The 27,803-nt window shown below is 61.0% G+C and overlaps 7 protein-coding genes across 7 annotated transcripts, besides 1 other annotated feature; all 7 read right to left on the bottom strand.

Moving 5' to 3' along the window:
• Positions 1 to 714: 714 nt before the first annotated feature.
• LPMP_150870 (hypothetical protein) lies at positions 715 to 1,665 on the bottom strand (the record flags this gene model as incomplete). The annotated part of the gene is made up of 1 exon (XM_010699160.1): positions 715 to 1,665. One exon carries the CDS (start codon positions 1,663 to 1,665, stop codon positions 715 to 717), a length of 951 nt encoding a protein of 316 aa, XP_010697462.1.
• Positions 1,666 to 2,047: 382 nt separating this feature from the next.
• LPMP_150880 (membrane transporter, putative) lies at positions 2,048 to 3,988 on the bottom strand (the record flags this gene model as incomplete). The annotated part of the gene is made up of 1 exon (XM_010699161.1): positions 2,048 to 3,988. One exon carries the CDS (start codon positions 3,986 to 3,988, stop codon positions 2,048 to 2,050), a length of 1,941 nt encoding a protein of 646 aa, XP_010697463.1.
• A 1,107-nt stretch (positions 3,989 to 5,095) lies between these two features.
• Positions 5,096 to 6,487, bottom strand: LPMP_150890 (myo-inositol-1 phosphatase, putative; the record flags this gene model as incomplete). The annotated part of the gene is made up of 1 exon (XM_010699162.1): positions 5,096 to 6,487. One exon carries the CDS (start codon positions 6,485 to 6,487, stop codon positions 5,096 to 5,098), a length of 1,392 nt encoding a protein of 463 aa, XP_010697464.1.
• Positions 6,488 to 7,700: 1,213 nt separating this feature from the next.
• Positions 7,701 to 8,179: a repeat region.
• A 2,286-nt stretch (positions 8,180 to 10,465) lies between these two features.
• ABCG4 (ABC transporter, putative) lies at positions 10,466 to 12,718 on the bottom strand (the record flags this gene model as incomplete). Its single annotated transcript, XM_010699163.1, has 1 exon — positions 10,466 to 12,718. One exon carries the CDS (start codon positions 12,716 to 12,718, stop codon positions 10,466 to 10,468), a length of 2,253 nt encoding a protein of 750 aa, XP_010697465.1.
• A 934-nt stretch (positions 12,719 to 13,652) lies between these two features.
• On the bottom strand, positions 13,653 to 15,281 carry LPMP_150910 (hypothetical protein; the record flags this gene model as incomplete). Its single annotated transcript, XM_010699164.1, has 1 exon — positions 13,653 to 15,281. The coding sequence occupies one exon, from the start codon at positions 15,279 to 15,281 to the stop codon at positions 13,653 to 13,655; it is 1,629 nt and encodes a 542-aa protein (XP_010697466.1).
• Positions 15,282 to 16,013: 732 nt separating this feature from the next.
• Positions 16,014 to 23,696, bottom strand: LPMP_150920 (hypothetical protein; the record flags this gene model as incomplete). The annotated part of the gene is made up of 1 exon (XM_010699165.1): positions 16,014 to 23,696. The coding sequence occupies one exon, from the start codon at positions 23,694 to 23,696 to the stop codon at positions 16,014 to 16,016; it is 7,683 nt and encodes a 2,560-aa protein (XP_010697467.1).
• A 1,294-nt stretch (positions 23,697 to 24,990) lies between these two features.
• Positions 24,991 to 27,759, bottom strand: LPMP_150930 (protein phosphatase 2A regulatory subunit, putative; the record flags this gene model as incomplete). The annotated part of the gene is made up of 1 exon (XM_010699166.1): positions 24,991 to 27,759. The coding sequence occupies one exon, from the start codon at positions 27,757 to 27,759 to the stop codon at positions 24,991 to 24,993; it is 2,769 nt and encodes a 922-aa protein (XP_010697468.1).
• Between the last annotated feature and the right edge of the window lie 44 nt (positions 27,760 to 27,803).

Genomic DNA, 27,803 nt, shown 5'->3' on the forward strand with positions numbered 1-27,803 from the left:
GCACGCTGTTCATCCCTTTCATTCGTCTGCTCGTTCGCTGCCACTGCTGATGCGATGCAGGCAACTTCGCGAGAAAAGGACAGGAGAGGAGCCAATCGTAAACATACAGGGCCAATGCACAGGCAGGCGCAAGGCAGACGACATCACACTCGCAGTCATTGCGGCGCTCGGTTGTGCTTCTCCATACTTCCACAGTTCCCCCACGTGCGCACCTCCGTCCTCAAATTCATGCGTGCAGGCGTACATCACACGAGAGAGAGAGAGAAAAGGGAGGGAGCGGGAGAGACAGCAAGACGGGGAGGGGAGAGCGGACAACAAAGAGTGAGGGGAGGAAGGCTACGCTGGAAAGCGGAGAGCACGACAGGGCCGCAGCGACGACGACGACAGCGGCCAGCAGCAGCCCAGGCAAGAAAATGAGAAGCAAGACGGACAAAGTCTTGGGAAGATTGGCGGGCAGAGAGGGAGAGGGGCGGAGGCGATGGAGAAGAAGTCAATTTTCCCACCCATAAGGACCCACAGAAACATGGGCCTCCCCCTCTTCCGTGCCTTACCTCCCCTGGTGGCCACGCTTATCGGCCCCGCACCGGATCTCCCCATTTTCTGCGTTTGAAGTTGCTTAGCGAATGGCTCAGCAAAGAGCGCATCGCACCTTGCCAAATGTGTGCAGTTACGCAGCACACACGTGCTCAGAGAGACAACAGCGGAAGGGTGGATTTACCGGTGCTTGCGCACTATGGCAAGTCGATTCATCTCCGTCGCCACCTGGGCCTGCATTCGCACCCACACTGCCTCGGCGTCTGCATCGAGGCTCTCGTCTTCTTCATCACCAGCGACCCCTTCTCCAAGTAGCGGCGGTAGCGGTGATGGTGTGCCCGGCATCGTCAGGCCTCTCCCCTCCTCCACCGCACTGGCGTTGTCCTTGCCTTTGCCGTATACCTTGTGACATGGTAGCGGAGGACGAGGCTGAAGTTGACCAGGTTTGCTCGTACGACTCTTCGCCAGTGATAGAACTGACGAGGAGGCTTCAGCTGGAGGAGTACCGGCGGATTTCGTAGACGCTTTCGGCCACGCCTTCAGCACTTCTGCGAGGAGGCGGGCAGCCGTTTGCTGCTGCTGTTGCTGTGGACCATGGCTGCTGCTGCTACCCACCGTCATTACCTCTTCTATCTTTTCCACATCGTCGTCGACCTCGGAGCTGCTAGCCAACCCCGTTTCATCCGTCTCCACGTCGTCGTCGTCGCTGCTCGCTTCGATTGTACTGTTGCCGTTTCCCGTCTCTGATGAGGTCGACTGTGATTCACTTGCTGCATCCAAGTCGTCATCGCCGCGCGCTCGCGTTGACTCCGCCGACGCCAAAGTCTTCAGCTGACCTCGTAGTTGCAAGAGCTGCTCAGCTGGGCTGCCGTGAAAGAGGTCTGCGCCAGATGGCGAGCCCGCGACTCCGCTACCACTGCTTGAGCCGTTACTGTGCTCTGCAGTGGGTGGCGAGTCGAGGAGCACGTCTCGGATGACTTCCGCCATGCGCAGCGCTGCACTGATCTCGCGGCGCTGCAGGTGTAGCAGCAGCTGAGTGCAAAGGCGAACATACGCTTCCTCGAGCGACTCCTGCTGAGCGGCCGTTGCCGTCGTCGCCGTCATCGTCGGAGACGAAGAATGGGAGTCCATTGGAGATACGCCTGCGTGTGTGTGCGTGTGTAGAGCGGGATGTAAAGAAGAGAAGAAGGGGAGGGGGGAGGAGGGGAGGTGCGGAGTGCGAGGTTCAGGAAGGAGGTAGAGGGCGTGCTGTGCACTCGATTGTGAGGGGCGACGCGATGTGCACGCGGGAACGAGGCCACTAGCAACTCCAGAGTCGTCAGTACTAGCAGCAGCGGCGTGAGAGCGCTAATGCATGCTTGTGCGCTGATGTGTGTTGGTGCGTGGCAGACTGTGTACGCGCCTCTCGCGAACTGCATCTGTTAGTCAAAATAGAGGCGGTCGGAAAGGATGTTGTCTTGGTTCGCTTGCACAGGCGCACACGCCGGCACCGTGCGCGAGCGCTTTATTGCTGTCACTGCCGTCTGCCGCGCGCCTCTTTGACTGTGTACGAGGGCGCTGTCGGCGAGACGGTTAACATGACATCCTCTACGAGCTGCGACTGATTATTTAGTGGGGCGTCGAGCGCGCGTGCGCCAAGGGCCGCCGGAATCATGAGAAGCGCTGCCGAAAACTGGAGCACTGCTGTCACGACGAAGTTGCGTCGGTAGCCGTGTTGCTTCGTAATATAACCACCAAGCATGGCGCTGCCAGTCCAGGAAACGAGCGAGACGCTCTCGAGTGCTGACCACTTCGCGCGGCTGTCCTTGGCCACGCAGTCCATGATGACACTGCGGGTAATGCCAAGGACGGAGTTCATGAGCGCGTTGCGGCAGAGAAAGAGCACGATGATGCCTGGCAGGGTCGTGGCGGTGGACTGGCGTCGAGCGGTGGCGAGCACGAAGAGCGTGACTGTGCCCACTAGCCGCACACCCAGGGCTGTTGGAACGCGGCCAAGTCCACAGTTATTGATAAGCCACGGCAGGCATGAGGAGGTGGCGGCGGTCAGCATGGTGGAAGCGATGTATATGGCGTTGAGACCGACAGGGCTTACGTTGCACTCAGAAGCGAAGAAGAGAGGGAAGTACGGCAGCGACATGCCGGAGCCGATGGCGAGGAGGAGATCGACCAAGGACATCCAGTACGGCACAGAGCGCAGCGACGTCAAGCCACGCCAGCAGCTGTGTCTGAGGCTGCTGAACATGTCACACACCCGCAGCACACCCTCGCCGTCTTCGCGTATGGTGATGCTTGAGCTCTGCTGTTGCGGCTGTTTAGAGGAGCGGCTACCCTTCGCAGGTGCGCTGAGAAGACCTTCCCTGACCGCGGTGTGTGCAACCATTGCTGTGCACTCTTGCACGCCTCCGGCATCGTCACCACAACTTTCCCTTCTTAGGGTTTCGGTGGCGGCGCAGAATGGAAGCGCCACGGTGAACCGGAAGTGAGTTCCATCCCTGAAGACGTCCGAGACGGCGATGTGAGTCGATCCAGCCGCTAGGACGGTGGCGGCATCTGCTGGCTGCTGTGTCACTGACTGCAGAGCTGAGTACACACACGGCTCGAGATTAGCGTCAGATACCGTAGCGACCACCGCCGTTGGGGCCTGTTTTGCCGTGCCTGCCGCCACGGAGTTGCGTGGCGAGTTGCTACGCAAAATGCCCTCGTTTTCCTCCCTCACGGAGTAGCGATCCTGCAGCCAGCACAGCGGTACGAGGGCAAGCGGGTGTACCACCACGCCGAGCGTCATAACCACGCGAACGCGCGGTGGACTCCACGAGTTTCCCCACACAAAGAAGAGCAGCGCGGCAACGCCGTAGCCCCCAATGTAGCTGACCGTCTGTATCACCCACTTGACATTATAGATGGACGTGCGCTGCCCTTGCGGGACGCTGTCGGCGAAGAGCGCCTCCACGCTGGTTGAGATGATACCCGTGTAGAGGCCCCACAGCGCCTGCGCGCAGAGGATGAGCCATATACTGGCAGTCCAGAAGGCACAAACGAAGAGGGCGAGGGACACCACAGCACAGACGGCCCCTGTCCGGATGCAGCGCTGCCGCGGCTGGCGGTCGGCAATGCATCCGACGACAAGCGCACCGAGAAGCTGCGCGACCCCACAGACGGAGGCGAGAAAGCTCACGGCAGTGATGCTCGATGTCGTGTTAAGCAGGAAGACTGGAAGGAGCTGCATTGCCCACATGCTGTAGAAGGAGCCGTCGAGGAGGCTAAATAAAAGCGTGAAAGGGACGTTTCGGCTGTACGATGAGGGCCTGCCCGGCGACAGAGAAGACACGGAGGATGCGGCGGTCACGACCTCGTCTCGCGCCAGCGGCGAGCGCGTTGTGGAAGTGGTCGCCGACGGTGACGGTGCCTTGCTCAGTCGAAATATTGTGCCATCGTTCGCCTCTGCATGGGCCATTTGCTCCCCAACTGCCTTACAAGCGACGTGATGAGCGAAAGCGAAGAAGGGGTGGGGGTGAGGGAGCACAGCATCTGTGCTGAGTTAGGTGGTTTGCTTAGTTGTGTGCGTGTCCGCCTGAGCACGAATACGAGTGCGTGTCTATGCTTGGCTGAGTCTTCTAGGTGGCTGGGAGGGCACAGCTACTTTCGCACTTGCATGAAGGCTGCGGCAGAGTACAGCCAGAGAGCCGTTCGACGCACCAAACACCCACGCACATGCAGTTTGGCGCGCTGTGAAGGCCATTGTATACGGACGATGAAGAGAGAGAAATGTTGGCAGCAAAACTGTATCACCACGGCAGAGCGAGTGCCACTCACAGCCTCAGCGCGGTAGTGGGTTCCCCCTGTCACTCGCCGCCACGCGTATCATGCAGAGCAAAGCATAAGAGACAGAGAGAAATATAAGGTGGCAGGCCGTCGACGAGGGGCAGCGCGATTACGCAAATACCCCCCCCCCCCGCGTACGGAGGTGCGAGCCTTTTGCTTCTCTTTCGTGCGCTCTCCGCCATGGAAAAGGGCGACTCAGCGAGTCAAGTGAGCGAAGGTAAAATCGAGTTCGAGCGTCTCTGAGCACCGCTCGCCTGCTGAGGTGATCCAAAAAAAAAAAAAATAAAACGCCGGGCGAGGCATTACGCTGCGTCACAACAGCTGGAGGGAGGGGGCGGAGGCGTTATCGCGCCTTTTTTTTTCAGGTGCCTGCCACTGCGGGCTGTACGTCAGGATGAGCAGTCGTAGAGACAGACGCAAGAATCAAGCGACAACACCTGCTTGCCCCGTGGTTGTCTACATCCGTGCGTGCACTACGGTAACTTTACGCTTCCCCTACTCCACACCAAAGACGCACAAAAAGGAGGAAAAGTGACAGAGGCCGATGTGCGGCAGCATTGACGCGCTCAACCCACCCGGTCATCCGTGCGTGCGTGTGTGTGCGTCGTTCTGTATGCTGGAATAGTACCTACACCTCCAGGACTCGGCACGTCACCCGTTTCGCACGCATGTGCCTCTTTGTTGGCCGCGTTCTCTGCCAGTGTCGCCTCAGAGGAAGGAAGGACGAGGGAGCACACCATCACTCAGTCTCAGGCAACCAGTACTGACCAAAGCCGTGCCGCACGCACTTCTCCGTCATCAAATCGGCCATCTCTAGCGTCGCCGCGGCCACGATGGTGGCGTCATATGCCATGTCGAGCGGCCTGCCGAGCATGTTGTATACAACGCCGCCGGCCTCGGCGACGAGCAGCGATCCGGCACAAACATTCCATATCTTACCGGCCGGCTCAAGATACGCGTCCACGCGTCCAGCCGCCACGTGCGCGAGGGTCGTCGCGCAGCTGCCAGAGCACCGTAGCGCCGTTACCGGTAAGCGCAGCAGCTCCTCACGCATGGCCACGCTGCAGTCAATGACGGCGTCGTACTTGCGTCGACGAACGATCGCGCTGTCGGGGTTGACCGCCTCGGGCGTCGACAGCATCACACCGCAAGGGTGGTTGAACACAACAACGGACGTGGTCGGCACAGCCTTTGCGTTTACGCGTATCTGCCGCCCATTGACGAAGGCGCCAAGGCCCTTGATGGCCGTGAAGAGCTCGCCGTTGCACTCTGGCACGACGCTCGCCGTGGTGTGCGTGATGATGGGTACTGTGTGCGGCAATGCAGACGCCCTAGAGAGCGAAGTGAGCAGCGGCGCCGATAGCGCCGGAGGCAGTGCAATGGCTGGCGCGGCGGAAGCCTCGGGCTCATCCGTCTTCTTGATCTTGCTGGTGCCCAGTGGGGTGCGGGGGGAGGCCCCAACGAAGCTACTCTGGGCACCAGGAGCTGCAGCGGTGGTGACTGATGAAGCCGGAGACGAGGCCAACTGCTGATGCTGTTGGTGCTGCTGCTGCTGCTGCTGCACAGCATTCAGCACCGCTGCAGCCGCTACGGTGAGCCGAACACCAGAGCTAATGAAGGGTGTAAACACCACTGCCAGGACCGGCTGCTTTCGGTAGGTGAGCCCAATGCTGATGCAGCAGTCGGGTAACCCATGCAAGAACGAAATGGCGCCGTCGATGGGGTCAATGACCCACGTGTAGTCATCGGAGAGGGGGGTGTCAGGGTTGAGCTCCGTCAAGAAGGCAAAGTGAAGATGCGGCTTCTCGCGTTGCACCTCCTCCGAGTACCGGCGAAGGATGCGGGTAATGGTCTCACTACATTGTTGGCTGTACTGTGTGACCAGGTTCGATGCAGAGGTCTTGGTTTCCGCTTCTAACGAGGCCGCACCGCCGGTTGCAAGCGAGCTGGTTGTGTTGAAGATGGCTGCGGCTGCCGCTGCAGTGCGGCGCTTTTCAAAGCTTTGCCAGATAATGCGGCTGCCCTTATCGGCTGCTTCGATGGCGACACCGAGGGCCTCGATGAGGTTCACACCTCCTGCGTCCGCGGATGCTGGCGCTGGCCCTGGTGTTGACATGACACTAATGCTCATCTCTTTTCCTCTCTCTGTGTGTGTGTGTGGGCATAGGTGCACGTGGCGGTGGTGGATGCGCTAAGAAGTACAACAAGGCTTACCTAGATGTACGCACACGCGGGTACGGACAGGGGCTGCTGAATGAGGAAAGGTGCGTATTAGTAGAGCTTGATGTGGTAGTCTGCTGCAGCGACCCATGTGCGAGTGTGTGGAGTGAAGTGGGAGGGAGGAGAATGGTCGATAATGACGAGACGGCGAGGGAGAATGTGTGCGTTATGCAATTCAATTAGACTAGCACCAAAGCACCGATCACATCACACGCATACACGTGCAACTCTACCGGCACCTACTCAGGCTCGTTGTCGCTGGTCTCTCTTCACGGCACACACACACGAGTACTTTCGGACTCGACAGGGGGGGGGGAGGGATGATGCGATGAATGGGCGAGTAGGCGCCACTATGCGTGCATGTGTGTGTGTTGAGAGACCCACTGACGCGTGTATGAGCTAGCACCAGCACGAACAGGGAGAGAAGGAAAGAAAGAGCGGGGGAGGGGGGGGGAGAAGTAGACTGCAATGCCTTATTCCACCTTCTCTCTGTTCCCTCACTTTCTGCATCTCCTGTCCCCTCCTATGCTCAGACAACTGCCTCCTCGCATCCCGGGTGTGCGCCTGTGTGTGTCGGCGTGTAAGATGGCAGGATGGGAAGGTACGCTGCTCTTGCCCCACCTGTCTGCCCTCCGTCCCTCTCTTTGCCCGCCCCCATGTCCATGTCGTTGCCCGATTAATGTGAAGAGAAAGGGGCGGGGTAGGAGACTGCGCGTGGTGGCGGTGAAACCTCTGCCCACCCGATGTGGTTCTTCACCCCCCCTCCCGCCCCCTGCCCCTTCCTGCAATAGGCGAAGCGGCCTTGTTACCGCAGTTTATGGTTTGGTTTATTGGGTGGGCTGGAGGGGGAGACAACTTATTCCTGCAGACCGAGACCCACGCACAGGCGCACCCAGCGAGATCCAAAGACAGAGAAGAACCCGAGGTAAAGCGATCTAACGCACATCAATGAAGAGAGGAAAACGATAAGGGGACCTGCGCACCGACGCAGACATAGACAGGGCAGAGCTACAGAGCGAAAGACAAGCACTGCGAGTTTTCCTCAACTCTTTCGCCTCTTGTCTTTCGCTTCTCCTTATCACCAACCAAAGTTCCCAGCGTAAACACATCCACACACATCAGGGGAGGTCAGACACCCCCGCCCCTGCCACAGGCACCATCGCCCCGGTGCAAAGCAGCCGTAGGCACACGCGTTGCGGCAATGCGCCGACTCAGCCATCGGTGCACCGCCTCTTCCCCAAACACCCCCCACCCCCTCGAGGTGACACACACACACACACACAGGCTCCCCACGCCAGTGGGCCGTGAGGGCCGTGCCGGGGTGCATTGGGGTCGCGCTGGCACTCTGCCCATCGCATGGATGGGCACAAGCGCGTTCGCCACCGCAGGCCGCACCGACGCAGCGCCGTCCAGGACTCGACCGCCGCCATCCGTACGGAGAAATCGATCGAGCCTCCCTCCACGCCGCAGGCACCTGGCCCTGTCAGCACCAGAGGTGGTTCGGCATTGGCAGAGAGGGATGGGCGGTGGGGGGCTGCTCGGCTTCCCCGCACCGAGTGAGGGGGTGCTGGGCCCTGGGATACCGCGCGCGCTGAGGTGTCTCCATTCCTCCCGTCACCACGGAAGGGCACAACTGTCAGAAACCAAAAGCAAACGCCAGGGGTAACGAAGCACACACATCCACACACACACACACACACACGCACACACACACGCACACACACTTACTTATGCACCGAAGCAGACACGAGACCACGAAGGTGAACTTGATGAGAGTAGGGCAGGGAGCAGCCCCACCCGGGAGACAAAGTAGGCGCAAGCCCACACGCTCGACGGCGAGAGGCAGAACACTTCCATGAGAAAACGCCTCTCAAGGAGAGAAGCGAACGCCACGCGAATGAGGGAATGCAAAGGAGAAGAAGAGGAAAGGGAAGGGGGGAGGGGAGCGAAAAAAGGCCGTTAGCGAATAGACTCCCCTCACACATACGTGCAGACCGACGCACACATTTGGCGAAAAACAAGAGAGGGGTGTGTGGAATGCGGAGCAGCCGCGAGAGAGCGAGCGAGAGGGGGTACCTAATACACTCACGAAGGGAGAGACAGGCGTCCCACAGAGCACCAAAGAACGAGGGCTGGGTCATTGCGCTGTGGCAGTGGCAGTGGCAGTGGTGGCGGCTGCCGCTATGGCCTTCAGGTGATGACGGTCAGAGTGAAGAGGAGAATGTCGTAGCGAAATGGTGTGGGGGGTTAACCCATAAAGGGGGAGAAAAAAAAGCGAGAATGGGAGCGGCAGAGACGAGACAACGGCAACAAGGGGGAAGCTAACAAGAGCGACCACAAAGCGCGACCCCCATGAGTGGTGCGCGGTGAGCTGTGCGTGTGCGTGTGCGTGAATGCTGGGCGGGTCATGCACCAATCGAAGAAGCAGGGGGAGGGGGAGAGAGTTAGTGCCATGGATATGGCAGTGCCTCGACACACACCCACGACCACTCACACCCACACCCACACCCACACACACACGCTTCGTGTGCACCAGCAGCCAAGTAGTAATGATCGAGGGGGAGAGACTGAAGCATACTGTGAAATAAAGAGGGAGAAGCACACCCACTGCAGTGTAGTAGTCGATGAGCGATGCGCCGATGGGAATGGATGTGGATGTGGCGGTGGTGAGCGACGGGGAGGGGGGGAGGTGGTGAAGCTTTGCTCCGTGAGTGTTTACGTGTGCGCGTGCGTAGGGGCGGGGAGGGGCGGGGAGGGGAGGGGGAAGGAGAGCACTCCGCGGAGATGCCTACTCGCCAACAGACGGCGAGAGGTCAGAGGGAGGGGGAGGGGGAGGAGGGAGGGGGGAGTTCAATGATACGAAAAACAAACACACAAAAAAAACACGCCAGAGGGCTCTAAGTGGAACAAATAAAAGGGAAGAGCCGGAGGCAGGCAAGACAGGAATACGAGGCGAGCGAAGGCCATCGTCCACCATCACACATGTCAGTGTTCACCACCATAGCAAACTCGAATAAAAAGGCCACACCACGCCTAAGGCCGTTGCAATCACCAGCGATGGACAGACCCACACACCGACACCCACCCACACACACACATGCATGTCCCTAGATGTATACATATTACCCATACACGCTAGAGGCAGGGAAGGAGAGGCAAGATGTATACGTGAGACGAAGTACTTTATGCGAAACCCCCCTTCTCCAAAGGCAGCACGCCCCACGGAGAGCTGAAAAAGGCGCTGCAACAACAGCGGCGATGTCATGAGGACACGAGAGAGAGAGGGGGAGGGGGGGGGGCGGGGGCGCGGGTAGTTTGTGCGACGAGCTCAAGCCGAAGAGCACTCGCGCCACAGCAACAACAGGTGACGTAGATTACACATCTTCGAGACCTCTCATCTCTGTTCCCTCCCTCTCTTCCACTGAATAAACTTCCTCGTGCTGCTGCGCACTAGGAAGCATATGGTCGCATGCGCCTCAGTTGCACCCCTCCCCATCCCCCGTGCTTGCTTTCTTCCCCTCTCTCTTCCTAGCAAGGGGGGGGGGGAGAGGAATGGAGGTGGTGTGTGTGTGGGCTCGAGGGGTGGGGGGTGGGGCATTCCGTTAACGATGATATTGCCTCCATTGTGTTTTCTCTTTTCCTTTCCAGAGTCTTCAACGCAATCACCCACACGCTACACGTACAGGAGCAGGGAAACCAAAGACACAGGCGCAGAGGCCCAGGTATCTGTTGACAAGTTTATCGTCAGGTGCGTATGGGCACTAGAAGGTTTGTGTGTGATCGTTTCCTCACCACTCCACCATCGCGGCGATGGAACTGCCGTGGTGGCAGCTGTAACGGGAGAACGCAGCCCAGACGCGACGGACGTGTGCGCGGCGCTGTTTTATCATCAGTACCTGTGCTTCTTCTCTCTTACGCTGATAGGACTTTCCTCGAACGTTACCGGCGTATCGAGCGGCGACAGCGCCGCAAGCTCGATCTCGTTGCCCCAAAGCGAGTGGTGGGGCTCTTGATGGTCGCGCAACGAGGTCTCGGCGCCATACGCATTCGACGGTGTCGCAATCGACCCCACCAGCGTTGACTGAACGTCGGACAGCACGTCGTTGCTGCGGGCCGATGCGATGGCACGCGGTGAGGCGACGCGATGGCGCAGGTTTTTCACAAACTGCAGCTTACCGCGACGCTTCCGGCCCTGGAAGAAGAGCGAGGTGGCGCCGATAAAGCGCAGGCCAATCTGGTACACGATAAGGGCGATGAAGCTCTGCCAGTAGCGCCAGTTCTGAAAGCCCATGTGCTCGATTACGCTCTGGCCGTCCGGAAACGTGCACAGGGGCGTGACAGGGCTGCAGATGACCGTCAGGCGCTCGAACTCGTTCGTGAAGACGCCGAGGTAAGCATGACGGGGGAAAGAGAGGTAGTTCAGCCACACCCAGTACGGGTACAGGCGATCTGTACTGGCGAACAGCCCAGCTACAATGAACAGCGGCAACAGGATGAGTGGCACCATGGCGAACGCTGCCTGCGACTGCTTGAAGAAGGTGGCGAACATGAGACCGAAAGCGTAGCCCAAGTTCGCGAGCAGCACAAGGATGAACCAGTGGACAAAGAAGGCGTCAGCGCTGCGGTGAAAGTGAATTAGGAAGTACGCGATGAGGTCGAACAGTGTCGGGAAAAGTATCTGCCACGGCAGCTCCGCCGCGTTCTTGGCGAGGAAGTAGGTGTACGCATTGTAGGCGTCGTTCGCTTGTTCCTGCAGGAAGACGGCGCGCTCCGGCGGGAAGGCAGCGATACCGTTCATAGCAGCACCGAAGAGGTTGTTCATGAGGGTCATGTAGAGCGCGCCCTGGCGATCCTGCACGCCCTGCTGATTCAGCTGCACGTTAAAGAAGAACAGCCCAAGAAAAATAGCGAAGAAGAGCGTCTGCACGGAGCGGCCGTAGAAGTTGCCAGGATCGCGCAGGTACATGCGCCAGGAGCGCTTGAAGAGCTCGGAGAACTGCAGGCAAAAGCTCGCGCCCTTCAGCTCCAGCTGCTCCTCCAGGTAGTCGTCCGTCAGTGTTATGGCACCCGTCACCGGGGTCAGGCACGGGTTGTACCTCGCCGCGTCGGACATGACGTAGTCTTCCCAGGCGAGCCAGAGCTGCGATAGGATGTCCTCGGGCAGCTGCAGCAGGTTCATGAAGTACTCCGTCGGGTTTGTGCGCGGCGGCACGTCGTAGCCGAGGGACGCGAAGTACTCGATGGAGTCCGCCGTAGGTCCGTGGTAGATGACGTGACCCTTCGCCAGTAGCAGCAGATCGTCAAAGAGGTCGAACAGCTCTGATGAGGGCGAGTGCACGGTGGCAATGACTGTGCGCATGTCGTTCTTGGCTAGATCTTGCAACAGCTGACCGACGCGGACGGCGTTCACAGAGTCCAGTCCGGTCGTTGGCTCATCCAGCAGCATCACAAAGGGGTTCGTGATGAGCTCAGTGCCGATGTTGGTCCGCTTGCGCTCGCCACCGGAGACGCCCTTCAGAATACCGGGGATGCCAAGAATTGTGTCCTGGCACCTCGTCAAGGAGAGTCGCTTGATGACGTCCGCGGTACGCCGGCGGGCGGTGCTGCTGTCGAGTCCGAGGCGCAGACGTGCAGAGAAGAAAATGGCTTCGCGCGGGGTGTCTTTGCCCATGACAATATCGTCCTGACACACATACGACACCAAGCGCTTGTAGCGTTGCTGGTAAATATTATTGTTCATGAAGCAGCACCCTTCCTGTCGTGCCGTGGCGTTGTAGAGCTTGCCGGTGATTGTGCCCATCAGCGTCGTCTTACCCGCACCAGAGGGTCCCATGATGGCCAGCACGCGCCCACCCTTGGCGCACCCACTGAGGTTGAAAAGCAAGGTCTTGTAGGTAACGTTGCCATCCTTGTCCTCGACCGGCACCTGGTAGGTCAGGTTTTCCCATGTGAAGTTCACAGCGCGGCTACACGTGGGTACCTTCGTGTCCTTCCCATCCGACTCCGACAGCGGCGGCATCGCCAAGGCGTCGGTGGTGTCCACCGGTGTGTTCCGCAGGGCCACCTGCTCGCTAGTTTCCCGCAGCGGCGGCGTCAGCGTCCTTGCAGACGGGTTGTAGACCTGATCCACTTGCTTGCCCATCCTGCGTGCCTATATGAAAGGCAGAAGCTGAGAGAGAGAGAGAGAGGAGGGCGTGTGCAATAAAATCCCAGTGAGCCTCTGACTACTTCTACAGTTCCGCGGCTGTGTCGGTCTGGTCGAGGTGCGTGCGTGTGCGTGTGTGTGACCGCAGCGCGTGGCAGAGTCAGAGACTGATCAAGCGGGCGAGAGAGAGGGATGAGAGGAGGGGGGTGGGTGGGGTGGGGGGGGCACAAAGGAAATGTGCGCCGAGAAATGAAATAGGAGGATGGGAGGTGTCGGTGTGTGTGTGTGGGGGTGGGTGGGAGGGAGGGGAGGAGGAGGGGGATGACGCCGCACGTTGACTGGCGCGTAGACAAAGCACACGTAAACACCTCGGAAGGGAAAAGGACGGAGGAGAGAGGCGGTGGCAAAAGAGAGGCAGGCAGGAGGCGTACCTCTGCAGATGATGTATTCGTATCTGCGTTTAAGTGCGGCTCGAGCTACGTATGGAGAAGAGAGAGATGGGCGGGATGACTCGAAGGGGTTCTCCTATCTTGATTCCCTAGCGAAGTAGACATATATGTGCATGCACGTGCGAGGCATGGAGGAGGAGGAGGAGAGAAAGGAGGATGGAGAGAGAGGGCTGAGCGCGGTGCCGTGAGCATGCCCACATGTGGGCCCCACACTATGGGAGATGCACACAGAGGGGGCGAGAGGTCTGCATGGCAAACGACGTCTTCGCGCGAACCACATCACAGGAGGGCCTGCTGTTTGTGCACATGCCGCGCCGCAGCTGCTTCAGGTACGTTGATGACGTCTTTGTGAATACCCAAGTGGAAAAATCAGAAGAGGTTACTGCGGCGGCGTTGGAGAGGCTCATCGTACCCACAGGCGCATGTGAGCGAAGATGTCATTAGTGTGTCTGTGTTACCTTCATCGCACCACAGTCGCACAGTCATGGCCGTTCGGGATTCCGCCCCACTGTCTCCTTCAACGACTGCGGCGCCGTGGCCGCTGCTGTGCTCCCAGGCCTCAGCATCGGTGGCCGCACACGGCGAAAGGAGAGGCAACGGAACTGTCTGCTGATGGCAGCGCAGTCGTTGGGCGCGATCAGGTACGCCGAGATGTCGTCGACGTAGTGCCGCTCGTACCCTTGTGACTCGTGCGGCGCGTCCATCGGCATCTGGATTCGCTCTGAGGCGTGCACCTTCTGCAAGTTGTCGTTGTACGCCCAGTACGTCGTCGGCCCAGGTGTAGCGCCAAAGCTCAGGAACGGGTAGGCGAAGCTACCCATCGCCGGGGAGTCGATGGGCCCCATAGCCACCACCTCTCGCATGCTGTAGTAGCCGCGTATGTCAGACAAATAATCCCGGTCCACATGCGGTTCTACCAGTGCAATCACCGGCTTGTACTTCCGAAGTGCGTCACCGACGGAGAGCGTCTCGCAGGGGAAGATGGTCGTGAAACTCTTGTGAACACTGAGGTCTCTCTCAAGTGTTTCCCGCAGCTGCAGGAGATGCGTGCGGCGGCGTCTGCGCTGCGCGTCCTGCCGTGGCAGCTGCACCGCACGCACCGTCGTGGGCAGTAGGCCACCCTCATTGAGCATCCAGGACAGACGCCCGTTGCCGAAGAAGACGACCACCGGCGACTCCGACGTGAAGGGCGGCAGAGACGCAGCACGCAAGAACGACGCCTCTGCTTTTCCAATCTCCTCTAGCCTCCGCTGAATGTACAGGGCCACGGCCTGCACCAGCTCTCTCGTGTACAGTATCCCATCCTCGCAGTACAGGCTTAGCCCACGTAACGCGGTCATGGAATCGAAGTCCGTGTGGAGTACATTCCGAATTTTCGGGAAAGTGGCGAAGCGCACGCGCTGCTGTAGTGACCGAACACCTTGGACGGGCAGCATGGCGTACTCCTGCGTCGCCGCGTACGGTTGAAACTGGTAGTACGCCGGTCCCTCCTTGCCTGCTGAGGTCGTGCTCGTCGCATCAGCGGGAGTCGACTGCGACGGAGGTGACGCTCGCGCAGGTGATGAAGGGTTGGTAATGGTACCAGCAGGTGGTGGTGGCAGATATGGCGCTAGCTGAAACACCTCTCGCACGCTGGCGTCGTGCACGAGACGATCGCGCGCCGTCAGCCGTGTGAAGCAACGGCGCCGGTGAGCGCCGAGTTGACGCACGAACTCCTCGAGCGAGCAACGGTTCCAGAGCGTGTAGTCGGACGCGAAGTCGCGCTGCAGCTCATGCTGCCGGTCTCTCTTTATGTCCATGTAGCACTCGAGCACCTCGCCAAACGGGACGCCGTCGGGGTGAAGAAGGTGGGCGACGCCACTTGCCGGGAGGTAGCCGGTGGGCCACTGCCGCCGCTGCTCCCACGGAAAGAGCTTCTCGGCCGTCTGACGGTCAATACGAGAGACCTGCCGGTGCATTCGCGAGGCGGCATTCGCCAACGAAGACGACGGAGCCGGCATTGGGCAGAACAAACGATAGCGGAGGAAAAGGAGCAGCGGAGGGAGGAGGTGTGTGTGTGTGCGCGCATGTGGTGGTGGGGGGGCTGAGGTGCACGCAGATGTGTTGTGCATGCGTTGGTGACGGTATCGTAAAGTAGTGGAAGAGCGCACAAACGCCGGAGAGAAAGGAGGAGGGGAGGGGCCAACACACACACACACAGATGGAGCGTTGGGGGAGTAGCCAGAGAGACCAATGGGGAAGTCGCGTGCAGCGACTGAGGTCAGGGTCGAGGAGGCTGGCTGGGTATGACAGTTGTCCTATCCGTGGGGATGCTACTCTACGCAGCCGAAAGAGAAGGAAAGTAAGGGGCGTGCGGACCCCGCCAAATGCGACCCGCCCCGCGTCTAGTTGGCAGGTACGGCCCTTCCCACCTTCGAGGAAGCGATGGGGGTGAGGTGGGGTGGGGTGAGCAGGAGCAGCACCTTTACTGTGATTCTTTCTCCCTCTCCTTTGTTGGAAGCACAACGCAGCAACAGTGTTGACATCTAAAGCCGAGTAGTGTTCATGAATAACCGCTGTCTGTGTGTGCGTGTGTGTGTGTGTGATTCGAGTGCGGCTGTGCACAGCACAGCACAGCACACCACACACGCGCCCACAATCTAAGGGAGGATACCCACGTATCGATGTATATCTGTAGGCGTAAGCAACACGGAGCTTAGTTGACGAAGCGAGAAGAAGCGAGAGAGGGGTGTGAGGAGGACAAGGCAGCACCTTCCATGAGCAAGACTTTCCTTCCGCCCACCTCTCGGCCTCCCACCTCTTTCCTCTTCCCATCCGCACCTCTTCACTCCTGCTGCCGTAATTCAGCCTTCTCCCGGCGGTGCCACCCTCGACTTTGGCGCTGTCGGTAAGCAAAAAAGCCGCAACTGGTCGGGAAAGATGGCTGCAGCTCGCGTTGCACGTGCCGCTGATATCGTTGCCGTTGTCGCTGCTGCTGCTGCGGCAGAGGGTCTCAGCGCTGCATCTGTGGGTGTCGTCGAGGACCTCCTGCTCGGTTCATGCCTCCGGACCACCGTCACACTGAGTTGCTGCTGCACTCGCTTCGCCACCAGGCCGAGCGTCACCTGCTTGTTGCACCACTGCATCAACCCGGCAGTCTTCGCCGCGGCAGTTGGGTAGGCGATCCGATCCACCTTGTGCGAGAAGACGGTGAGAGCCACGCGGACAAAAGACTCCACAAAGCAGGCGTAGGGCAGTCCACCATGCGCGCACAACAGCTCAACCGTACGTCTGTTGGATAGGTCAGCGGATCGAGTGAGCGACGGTAGTGGTGGCTGTCCTTGCCGCTGAAACGCTGCGTCTGACGTGCTCCCTGGTGGCGGCGTCAAGCCGCGAAGCATGGGCATGGTGAGCGCATCGCAAAATGCCTGCTGCATCGCCGCCGAGCGCATCAGCGACGGGAACACGTCCAGCGTGCGCCAGAGCTCCACAAACAGCTTAAAGGGCACCACAGGTAGCACGTGACTCGTGAGCTCATAGGTTTCCTTGTTCTCTAAGGAACTCATGGTGTAGAGCTGCTGCACCTTCCACCATATGTCTTGCTGACTTGTCGAGACACCAGACAGCGCGGCAGAGCCATGCACGACGTCCAGTGGTGCTACTGCTGTTGCCGCCGCGGGCCTTGTAGACGGTGTGGCGCGCGCGTTGCCCACAGCCTGACGACTGCAGTGCGGGACTGCCGGGGGGCCCGCAGGTGCTGGCGATGTGTTGATGCATGTCGATGCTAGCGGCGTCGCTGGGGCGTGTCGAGGATGCCGCGCCACTGCCCTCTCGCCGCCGCGGAGGACCAGCGAGACTTCAGGACTACTCATGAGCAGCGAGCACGAGCTCGAGGCGGCGGCCGCGGCGGCGGACAACGGCGCCTCGTACTGGGGTGAACGGTGCACGGCAATCGGAACGCTGTACGCCGTAAAGAGCTGCCGCAGCGTCGACTCGTTACGCTGCAGGAGACGGAGGAGCTCATCGAGGGCGAGGATCTCGTACGGTGTCAGCCCACAGGGTGGAAAGAGGACCGCTGCATCATCGCCGCTCTGTCCAGCCAACTTCGTCTCTTTCGCCACGGCTTTTGGACTCCGGACTGAGTCGGCACAATCTAAGACGAAACAGGACACGTCATCAGCAGCCCCTGTGGTGGCGATAGGCGATACAGGCGGGGTGACAGGCTCGTCGACACCAGCCGCTTTGCCACTGACACAGACGCCGCGCTGACTGTAGCCTATCGCCTCCTCGAAACACCGTAGGTACGACGGCGTGGCGCCTGGTGAGTCAGTGTCCACCTCCACGAGCGGTAATGGGGCTTTGCTCGATGGGCGCATTGAACTCACTGGATGGCTGTGTTGCAGCACGTCGCTACGCTGCCTGGCGTTGTCACGCGCGTTGGCCTCATTGTGGTCCTCCTCCCCTTTGCTGGCACCGAATGGACCCAACGACATCGCCAGAGCCGGGATGCAACGTGCAGCGCGCTCATACACCGCAGCGTAGGCAACCACAACCTCCTCGGACGTGAGAGCGTCGAGTGAAGGAACGGCGTCCACGTAGGCAAAATCTGCAGGATCAGCGCAGTTTTGCCTGTCCGCTTTGCGGTGAGCACTGAATCGTCCGCTTTGCGCACCGTCATTGTCAGCTGTCTCGCTCCTCTTCGCCATCTCTGCAGAGGTCGCTGTACGCGCCCATGTGTAGAGCAGCAGCGCGGCTCTCCGAAAACTTTGAAAATCCATCTGCGTTACCGTGTGGTAGCCCTTCTGGCGCACACCGCACGCGTACAGCACCGCAGCAATGGCGCGAGTGTCCGTGGTTGCCAGCGGCACCAACAGCACGTCAGAGGAGGTAGGATGTCTTGAATGCGAAAGCGACGACGATGTCACTGTGGATGTCGCCCCGGTTGGCGCTCTCGGCGACGACGCGGATGCACTACTCCATCGGCGTGTCCCAGCACCGCTGCCGCCGCCGCCGCCTCGCCGCTGCTGTACTTGACTGAGACGACACAGAGGCGACACTGGTGACGGCGTGCTGTAGTCACGGGCTGCTGCACGAGTGTCGTCGTCGTCTTTTCCTTGCGTGTCAGTCGCTGCTGCAGTGACCGCCGCTGCGGCCACCTCGGCTAGGCAGTCGGCGTAGCCAGTGAGCACGACAAATCGGAAGAAAGCCGCGAAGGACATGGTGTACTGCACCACTTGGCGAGGCTGGTGAGTGACCCACGGTGACGGTGTGCTGCCACGACGACTTTCCACAGCAGCGATTCGCGTGTCCGCACTCCCGCCGGCTCCTGCTGCTCCCGCTCCTAAAGGTAAAGTGCTGGCTGTCGCTGTTGTTCTCGTCGTAACGGTCTTGGTCGCCAGATAGTTGTATACACGGAACAGTCGCCGCACTGCCGCATCGTAGGCGTCGTGCAACTGCCAGTCTGCGCGACACGGTTGCGGAGTGCGTCGATCAGGGACAGCAGACACCACTAGCGGCTCTGCAGGCGCAGCGGGACCTTGCGAGCCTTCCTGCTGCTGTGTCTCTGATGGTGGGCTGGTGCCATCATGGCCATCCGCGACAGCGGTGCGTTTGCTCCCGGTCGAGCTTCTCCCACCACCTTCCACCGATGCCAAATGCGGCGCAGTGTTACTTCGACTGGTGCGACGGCGCTGCATAAGTTGGTGCGCCACCATCGCTCGCGGCGTCAGCGGTGGGCTGCCGCAACCGCTCAAGTTGTTTGGTGATGTAGTGCACCCGCGTGGAGAGCGCGACGACGACAGTGCTCTCAACAGCAGTTGCTGCGGCGAACATTGTGATCGCTGCGGCGACCCGCTCTCTGCGGACTGGGGCCACTGTAAGGGACTGCCTTTCTCCTCTACGGCCTGTTGTTGTTGCTGCTTGTACACCGCTCGCGGCGTTCCGCAGGGGCTCGTGCTGGCACTTTTCGTGGGGATAGAGATTTCTTGCGTGCTGCGCAGACGCTGCTGACGCTTCTCTGGCGTCCACATTTGAAGTAGTCCGGCATAGGTGGGCTGTTGCTGTTGCTGCCCTTGGCTTCTGCTGCCGCTTGGGGAGCGAGAGACGCTCTTCATCGGTGGCGCCAGCCACTTCGCCACCGCGCGACCACCGCCCACATCGCCACCGTCGGCCTTCTTCTCTTCCTCTTTTCCATCCTCCGACTTCAGGCAGCTGCTGCTACCGCATTGTCGCGAGCCACTTTTGCCTTCCTCAATGATGAGGTCGCCGTTGGGGCTCAGCGGCGACGCGCCACAAGATGGGCTTCTGCTGCCCACACATAGTGCCTGTCGATCGCCTGCCGCAGCACTATCCCCACTGACGTTGCCAAGGTGCGTGTCGAGAAGCATTTCCACCATACCCGGTGGTGCAGCGGAACGTAAGGTCGGTTCGAGCAACACTGCCGCCATCTCCGCCGCTGGGGCCGTGGCTACACCTGTGGTGGCGGCTGTGTTCCGGGGTGGAATGATCGGAGGGTGTCGCGGAGGGCTTTGAAAGAGCAGTCGCTGCTGCTGCTGCACAGGTCGAACCGTCGAGGTAGAGATCGCCGTGGCCGTGCTTCCTTTCTCGTCAGTGCAGTTGGGCCGCGCCCCCGAAGGCGCACCAGTGCCTTGTCTGCTGCTGTTGTTGGTGTTGTAATGAAGGCCAACCGCGTTGCTCGCAGCTGTTGGTGCGGCGGCGGCGGCGGTGGCACCGCGACGCTTGCCAGACACATGACAGGCGCAGCCGGCAACGATGCGCGTACTCAGCAGCGGCACGGACGGCGGCAGTAGCCACGGGAAACGCAGCCGGAGATACTGCAGGGTTTGCTGTGCATTAGCCGCCTGTGCCAGTTGCCGCACTGCATGCGCACGCTCCGCCTCATCGCCGCCGTCGACCTCGTCTGCGGCCCAGCCCACGACGACGTGCTTGAGAGAGGGCATGGCGGCTTCACCAATGCTGCGGCGACCTTCGGTGGCCACGCCCAGCTCAAGGGCACCACGGATGGCGGCAAACACCGAGGCATCGTCATTGTCGCCGTTACACGTCACTTTCCCTTCCCTAGTCTCCGCGACTCGGCGTCGGCGTTGACTCTCGCGCACACTCCAAGGCGTCCGATCACTGCGTTGCGAGATGGGCAGCAGTACCGACACGGCGCCCGTTACGGCGCTTGCCGTGAAGAGCAGCGGGCTGGACGAGCAGAGGTAGGGCTGGGGGGTGATCATGGTGGCAGTGCCAGTGGTGGTGGCGCTCAGCAGCGCTGGGGAACGTTCCTTGATGAGCGCGCCGACTGTTAGGCAGCACGGAAACACAAGCCCTGGTGGCAGCGAGTCCGCCGCTGGGGTGCTTGTCGTTGATGGCGAGACAATGCTCGTCACCTCGTAGTCCAAGGGACCGACGTAGGTGGAGACGCCGCCGTGCGCGTCCAGGATGCGGAGGGCGTGGTGGGTCTGGTCGACCAGCAGCACTTGCGTGTCGCCAGTCTCATCGGTCCACAGGGCCATGTCGCTAATGTAGCCGAAATGAGCTCGCGACGGGACGACGGAGTCGACGTAGGACGCCAGGCTCGAATCCGCTTGCGTGGGCTGATTCACGTCAGCATCACTTGTGCAGCCTGCCAGCGTCCAAACACGCGGCATTGCGGACGCTGTACCGTCACGCTTCCACGCCGATGACAACAGAATTCCTCGACGCGTCGCGGATAGAGGACTCGACGACGGTGCTGGCGGCAGTGCTTGCAGCTCACCGTCCTGGGACTCCGTTGCGGTGACGATGGGGGTGTCGAGCGAGCCGCCAGCCGACTTGTCCCCAACACAGCGCGGCCGTTCCGTTGCCGCCGGAATCCGGTGATCCACTTCAAGCTCGTTAGGCCTTTGCATCTCGGACCCAGTCGCGCGAGTGGAGCTGCATGCTAGCGAGACCGCAGCGTCTGCTCCTGCCACGTCCTCGCTGTTGTCATGCGCACGTCCCTGCGCCCGACGCTTGCGGATGTCCGTGATAAGCCGCACAACGTTGTTAGCCCCGTCTGTGAAGAGCAACCCAGCGGAGCACCAGGCTAGTGCTGTGGCACCACGCAGGAGCGACGACACGCAGCTGCCATCTCGATAGCCGGGGACGCCGTCCACGCCCGTGATGGTGCGCACGAGGCGGTTGTAGAAGTTTGCGTACCGAATTGCGCAGTTGCCCATGTCGCTAATGAAGAGAATGCTGCAGTGGTGGCGACCGCGAAGGCGTGACACGGGGTCGACGCAGTGGTGCTTCGCTGACACCCGACCTCGTCCATGATTCTCCTGAAAAGCTGCTACCACCCCCTGGGCAAGGTCATCATCGCTGTCGCCTCCATCACCAACGACGCCCTTCTCGTCGTCGTCCTCATTGTCTTCGTCGATGCGCCAGCATAGCGACGCCGGTGAATTAAAGCGTGCAACGCTGAAGTGTCCGTCGACGAAGCCGCGCGCGCCGCCTATCAGAGGTGTGGGTACCGCCAATGCCATAGCAACCGACGGACTCACCGAGGAGGCGGACCGAGCGTAGCGCCCGGTGCTACAGCTCTCACTAGCGGGGTGCGTCGCCACCGACGTGGAGAAGCGACGCGCGTCACTGTCGTCAGGTTTGGCGTCACTACGGTCGTCTGCTTTGTTAGCGTTGGTGGCCATCGATGGGTTTGCTGGCGATGGTGAGCGCAGCCGTGACGCGTCGGCGGCAGACGAGGCCTTGACAGACACGCGGTGACCCGAGGCGGCTGCGCGGCCGTGCGTTATTGTAGACGCTGTCTTCTTGCGAGGAAGCGCTATCCCCGGCATGGGTGCAGCGGCAGGCTCCTCTCGCGTGTCTGTAGCGCCGTGTGTCGCCAGCGTATCATCGTTACCATCATTCTCGCTGTGCTTGGCAGCTGCTGGCACCTCCTCGCCACTCCCCCCGACCCCCATAGTGTAGAACTCCGCAGGCGCAAGAGCACGCACCACCATGGCGGGCAGGCGCACTTCCAGGGCCCATATGGCGTGCTGCGCGCTGTCAGAGACAAGGAAGCGGTGCCGTAGTTGCGCTGCCGCACGCTCGGTGCGCTGTTGCTCTTCCTCCCAGAGCACACGTTTCTGCTGTTGCTGCTGCGCAGCGGTACCCATCAGTGAGGCGGAAATCGCGTCTAGCGCATCCCCACTCTCTCCTCCTGTTACTCGTGTTGCCGTCTCTACGCCGCCGACATTGCAGCCTTCCTCGCCCCTCTCGGTGGGCGGCGATGGGGTAGACGCTGCGCTTGGTGAGGAACTCGTCGTGCTGCTGCAGTGCAGTCGATCCAGCGAAGGGGACACTGTCGCCGCTTGCTCCGCATTAGCATCCGCTAATGTGGCTGCCTCCTTTCCCTCTGCCGCCGCGGCTCCATCTGTGGGCATCATCTTCGCCGACGCATCGGACACCTGCGGCCCTAGTGCTGCAGTATCGACGACCGCTACATCCCCGCTGCCGCAAAGACTGTTGTCGCCGCTGTCCGTCGCTTCGTGTCCGGATGCCACCAACTCCCCAACCTCCACCACAGCACCAGCTAGCATTGCCGAGGGCGCCTCGGCGCGCTCGCGCGTCTTGTTTTCCCACGCCGCACGCAGCACCGCCTCGTTGCAGGAGAGCCCGTAGGCGGTGTAGTCGCGTACCCACCCATCGAAAGCGTCCAGCGGTAGACCGTGCGCGATGCGGGATAGGGTCGGGGGTGTGGCCGATGCAGCGCCGGCTGGCGCGGCCATGGCGGATGATGCTGCTGCGGTGCTGTCCCGCTGTTCCCCCTCTAGGCGTCGCACTACACAGATGCCGCTGCGGGGGGGCCGGCGGCCAGGCGAAGCTGCGGAGAGGCGCTCCACGGTCGCTGTCGCGGCTTGCTTGTTGCAGCAGCTGCTCAACTGCCCTGGTAAGTCTACGTCGTGGTAGGTGAGGAGGAAGTGGTAGGTGTCGAGCGGGACGAGCAGCATTCGCGCGTGCGTTTCCGGCGACGGCGGCTTGCTACAGGCAGTAGTGGTAGAGAACCCCGTAGACGATGCACCGCGGTTGGCAGAGACGGTACGCCATCGCCCGTCTGCGCCGCGCTCCACGGGCTTGGGTTGCAGCGCCGTCGCACGAGTTGACACAAGCCTAGCAGCAGGCTTGGGTGATGAGGATGTGTACGGCGCCGATCCCCCGGAGAACGGCAGGTTTGTTATGCCCCTGTGCGCGGGTGCTGCACCACTTGTCGAAGGTGCGCAGTGCGCATCGTCCGCGTAGGGGGACGAGGCGGTTGTGGCAGCTGCCTGTTGAGGCTGCTGCTGCTGCTGCTGCTGATTCTCCACGCCTTGTCGCTGCGGCGCGTACAGAGGCGATAAGTCGAAGGGGCCATCAACGGAGTGTGCGAAGACGTCAGTCAAAGACACAACAGTTTTGGAGAGAAAGACAGTGTCGAGGTCGTACAGGTGCACGGCAGCTGGCTCTTCGGAAGAGGAGAGGGAGAGGCGACCGCGGAGCGGCTGCGAAGACCCGGGCTCCGCTCCTTGCCGTGGTGACGCATGCATTTTCTGGCACCCTCACAAGGACACAACCACGCAGGTAAAAACCAAGCAAAGGACAACCGTGTCGGGCTTAATGTTTGTCTGTCGGCTCGTCCTTCTCTTCTGCTTCTCTTCATACTCACGCGCCCCCCCTCCCCTCCGTCTCCTTCGCGTGTGCGCGCGGCTTTGGCAGCAGCAGCTGCTACTGCTGTTGTTGTGCTGGGTCGTGGGTGTGTGTATATGCGTGTTGGCCGAAACGAAAGGAGCGGGTGGAGAGAGATTGTTTGTGAAAGGCGGGGGGATGGTAGATCAGGCGCGTGCTCGCGTGTGCGCAACGTTGGAGGACGCCGTGCACCTGCACGCCAGCGCAGGCATAAGAGGAAAGCACTGAAGAAGAGGCGGCCTCTCCGTATCCTCCCCGGACATGTGAATATGCGCACATGCCTGCCCCCCCTCCGTCCTTCCTTCCTTCCTTCCCCCCCGTGTCCCCACACTACCTCGCTTGCGTAGGGTGGGAGGACGCGAGAGGAGGCAGGGGAGAGAGTGAGTAAGGGAGGGGACGCGACCGACTAGCGAGTCGGCGAGGAAAGGAGAGGCGCAAACGTACGTGTGGTTGACAGGTACAACGAGAGAGAAGCGGATAGAGATGTCCCCCTCGCCCCGCCCACAGACGCGTGCAGCACCTGCAGGGGTGAGGCGTGTGTGTGTGTGTGTGTGGGAGGGGGAGGGCCATGTGAGCGTGTCGACGCAGTCCATGAGTGCGAATGGCGCGTGTGCGTGTGTCTCCCCCCTCTCGTACGCGCCAGGCAAAAGCGAAGAAGAAACCAAAGCCGACCAGCAAAAGTAAAACGATGGCAAACACACTTTTTGGCGAACTGCGCAAAAAATAAAAAGCGCCCGCACGCCAAGACCAAACGAGAAGCAAACACGAGAGGGAGGGAGGGAGGGAGGGAGTACAACAGCAAGACAAGTGCCATGGCATACACACACGCACAAGCACCAGCGGACACAGCCACGAGAGCGAAGAGACGCGGTGATGCACGTCTGACCACACACACACACGTGAGCGCCAAAAAGCCGGGAGCGAAAACGCCGGAGAGGGAAGGAGAAGGGGCTGGGATCGAACGCTCAAAAGTGAGGAGAGCAGGCGCACAAGCGAGGCGGCGTGTCGCTGTGCCATACAGAGGAAACAGAGATACATAAAGGAGACACGCTAACTCCCCCCTTTGCGGCCCGCTTCTCCCATCTCGCCTCTTTCCCTCTCTGCCTCACCTCCGTATGCCATCTGCGAGCACGCGATGCCTCTGCCGTTGCCCCGTCAGCGCCCCGCACCGTCGGCGACGCTGCTGCTGCTGCCGCTGTTGTTGTACGGAATGTTATGCGAAGCACTGAGGACGTCGATGTCCGTGTCCTGCTGCAGTTCTTCGATTGCCGCGTTGTACGCCCTCCGCTCTCCCGCCGTCACATCGAACCAGGAGTACCAGCAAGGTAGCGCGTGCGCCGCCGCGAGACGGACGTTTGGCACACGGTCAGTGACATAGTCACGCAGCAGCGGCAGCGTCGTCGCGAGGAGCTGCCGCCGCTGCGCTTCGCATGGGCCGAGCTCGCTCGCTACCGGTAGCAGAACCTCTAGGCACTGGATCATTATGATACGCCACATGTAGCTCACGGCGCGCGCCGGGGCAAGCGTGTCTGACTGCAATAGCTCTGCCGCCGTCTGAGTCGCCCACTTGCCCCCGTAGGCCACCGCCACCTCCTTCAGCGTGCGCACCGCCTGCGAGCGGACAGTGCTGACGGGGTCGTGAAGGGCGATGAAGAGCATGTTGGTGAGGGGGCGGAACTGGCCAGGACTGAGAACCTTGCAGAAGTGGTGCACAACACGCACCACAGCGTCGCGGATGCGCCAGTTGCGCGACTCGCTGAGGGTCAGCACCTCCGTCATAAAGGAGCGCACAATCGCGTCGGCGCGCTTCCGTGTGAAGGTGGCGTTCACCTCCCCTGCATCAGCTGGCCCACTGCCCGCCGTCGCACCACTGGCCAATCGCGGGGAGCAGTGTGGCGATTTATGGCGGCTGCCGCGGGCGTGCGCAGTGGCCAACGCCGACGCCGGGTGCCGCCGCGAGGCGGGGCTACGGAATGAGTTAGGTGACGAGAGCGCCGTTTCGCTGTTGCTGCCGCCGGGACTACCTAGCGCTGCAGGCTGCACTGCTGCCTGCAGACTCCCCTCGAGCGCCGTCACGAGATCCCCCAGGCTCTCAATAGCGTTCTCTTGGACAGGGAAGGCTGCGTCTTGCATCAATGCTCGCAGCGCCTTGCACATGGTCCGAACCACTTCATCGCTACCAGTTATGAAGCAGTGGTAGTGGCGAGCCGCACTGCGCCGCACGACCGGGTCGGCATCCTGCGACAGGGCTACTGCAACAGGAACACAACAGTGCTGGATGACCTCGCTGCTGCAGTGCTGCACCATCCACTCGAGCTGCCGCGCCACAGCCGCGCGCGTCTCCGGCTCCTCGTCACGCGCGAGTGTATCCAGAACCACCTCCAAGTCGTTGGCGTTCATCACCAGCGCTGCCATCGCGCCAAGCTGATTGGCTGCAGTGTAGCGTACCCGCCAGCTTGGGTCCATATGCGCGCCTACGAAGGTACTGAGCAGATACTTGGACGACGACTTGGGCCCGATCATCTGCGCCAGCTTCACCACCTCTTCGATTAAAAGGTAGCGGACGGTGTCACTAAGGTCGTCAGTGGCAAGACTCTTCAGAAGCGGCAGCGGCATCTCGGCCAGCGTGAGGCGATGCACAGCCGCCACACGCACCCAGTCATGTAGGGACATGACAACGGCCGAGCGGACCATTGCCGAGGCGTCGCTGCTGCACTCTGCGTAGTAGTTGAACATGTCCGACACACTCAAGCCGCTTGCCTGAAGCACTGCCGGTCGCATAGCAAGGTAGCCGAGCAGCCCGGCTGCCACGACGCGCGGCGCACTCCAGAAGGATAGGCGCATCGTGAGTACGAAAGGGAGGAAGAGTTCGCGCAGTACATCGTCCGCGAGCATCTCCAGAATGGTCTGCAGGGAGGTCGTAATCGCCTTCGCGACGACTCCCTCCGCGGAGCAGCACAGCGCCATGATGAGGCCCATGAAGTAGGTGAGGTTGGCCGTTGTACGTGCCTCCATGCACGCCACGATCTGCGGCAGGGCACGCGCGATGCACGGGGCGCAGTCCTCGAAGGACTCACTGTAGTCGTCCGCCTCGAATGCCGTGAGCAGCGCCGGGAGCAGGTGGTCAAGGATGCGCTGTGTGGACATCCCCTGCGCTGCCGCGACGCAGCCCTCCGTGACGAAGGCGCGACGCTCCTCCAGGCGGCCGAGATGGTAGTGCTGCCTGATGGGCGGGTCATGCCGGTCCAGGTCGAAGCACACGCTTGACGCGTCGCTGTTGTACTCCACGGAGATCTCCACCTCACTTTCAGTGCGCGGGCTGAGCGTGAAGGCGGCATTCAGCGAACGCCGCGGGTTGCCACTGACGACAGGACTATTCGGGGACGTAGTTGGAGAGGAGGAACCCCTGTTTTCACCGCCAGGCACTCCATTGAGACTCGCGTTGACGCCGACGGCACTCGCACTCCCGAGATTGGCAGCGCCCAGCGGCTGCGTGGACAGCTCAGGGTTTGGGCACGGCGCTACGGACGGTGACGGCGTGGATGGAGACGATGCTAACGCTCGCGGGAGCCGTGTTAATTCCGTCGAGGAGGTGACAGTGTCCTCGTTCAGTGTGTCACTGCTGTCACTGACCGTGTCTGTGGTGGAGGACTGCGACGGCGACGGCGGCGGTGACGGTGAGGTAGTGCGGTAGTTCGCAGTCTCACTGTCACTGCATCTCCTCGGCGGCTGTTGTGATGATGTTGGAGGCGATACGACGCGTGCTGCTGTGCTGGCGCTCGACACGTTAAACAACATACGGAGCTCTTGACCGTTACGCGCTGTTGACGAGTGGGCGGAGAGCGAGCTCAGCGGCGGTACGGCCACGGGCGTGCTGGTGGTGCCCACTCCCCAGTCGTCCCGGTTTGAGTCCTCATGGCTCATAGCGCACTGTTGACGTTGAGCAGAGGGGCAGGCGTCGGCGCTGC

The sequence above is a fragment of the Leishmania panamensis genome, assembly GCF_000755165.1.
Source record: "Leishmania panamensis strain MHOM/PA/94/PSC-1 chromosome 15 sequence".
NCBI lineage: Eukaryota > Euglenozoa > Kinetoplastea > Trypanosomatida > Trypanosomatidae > Leishmania > Leishmania panamensis.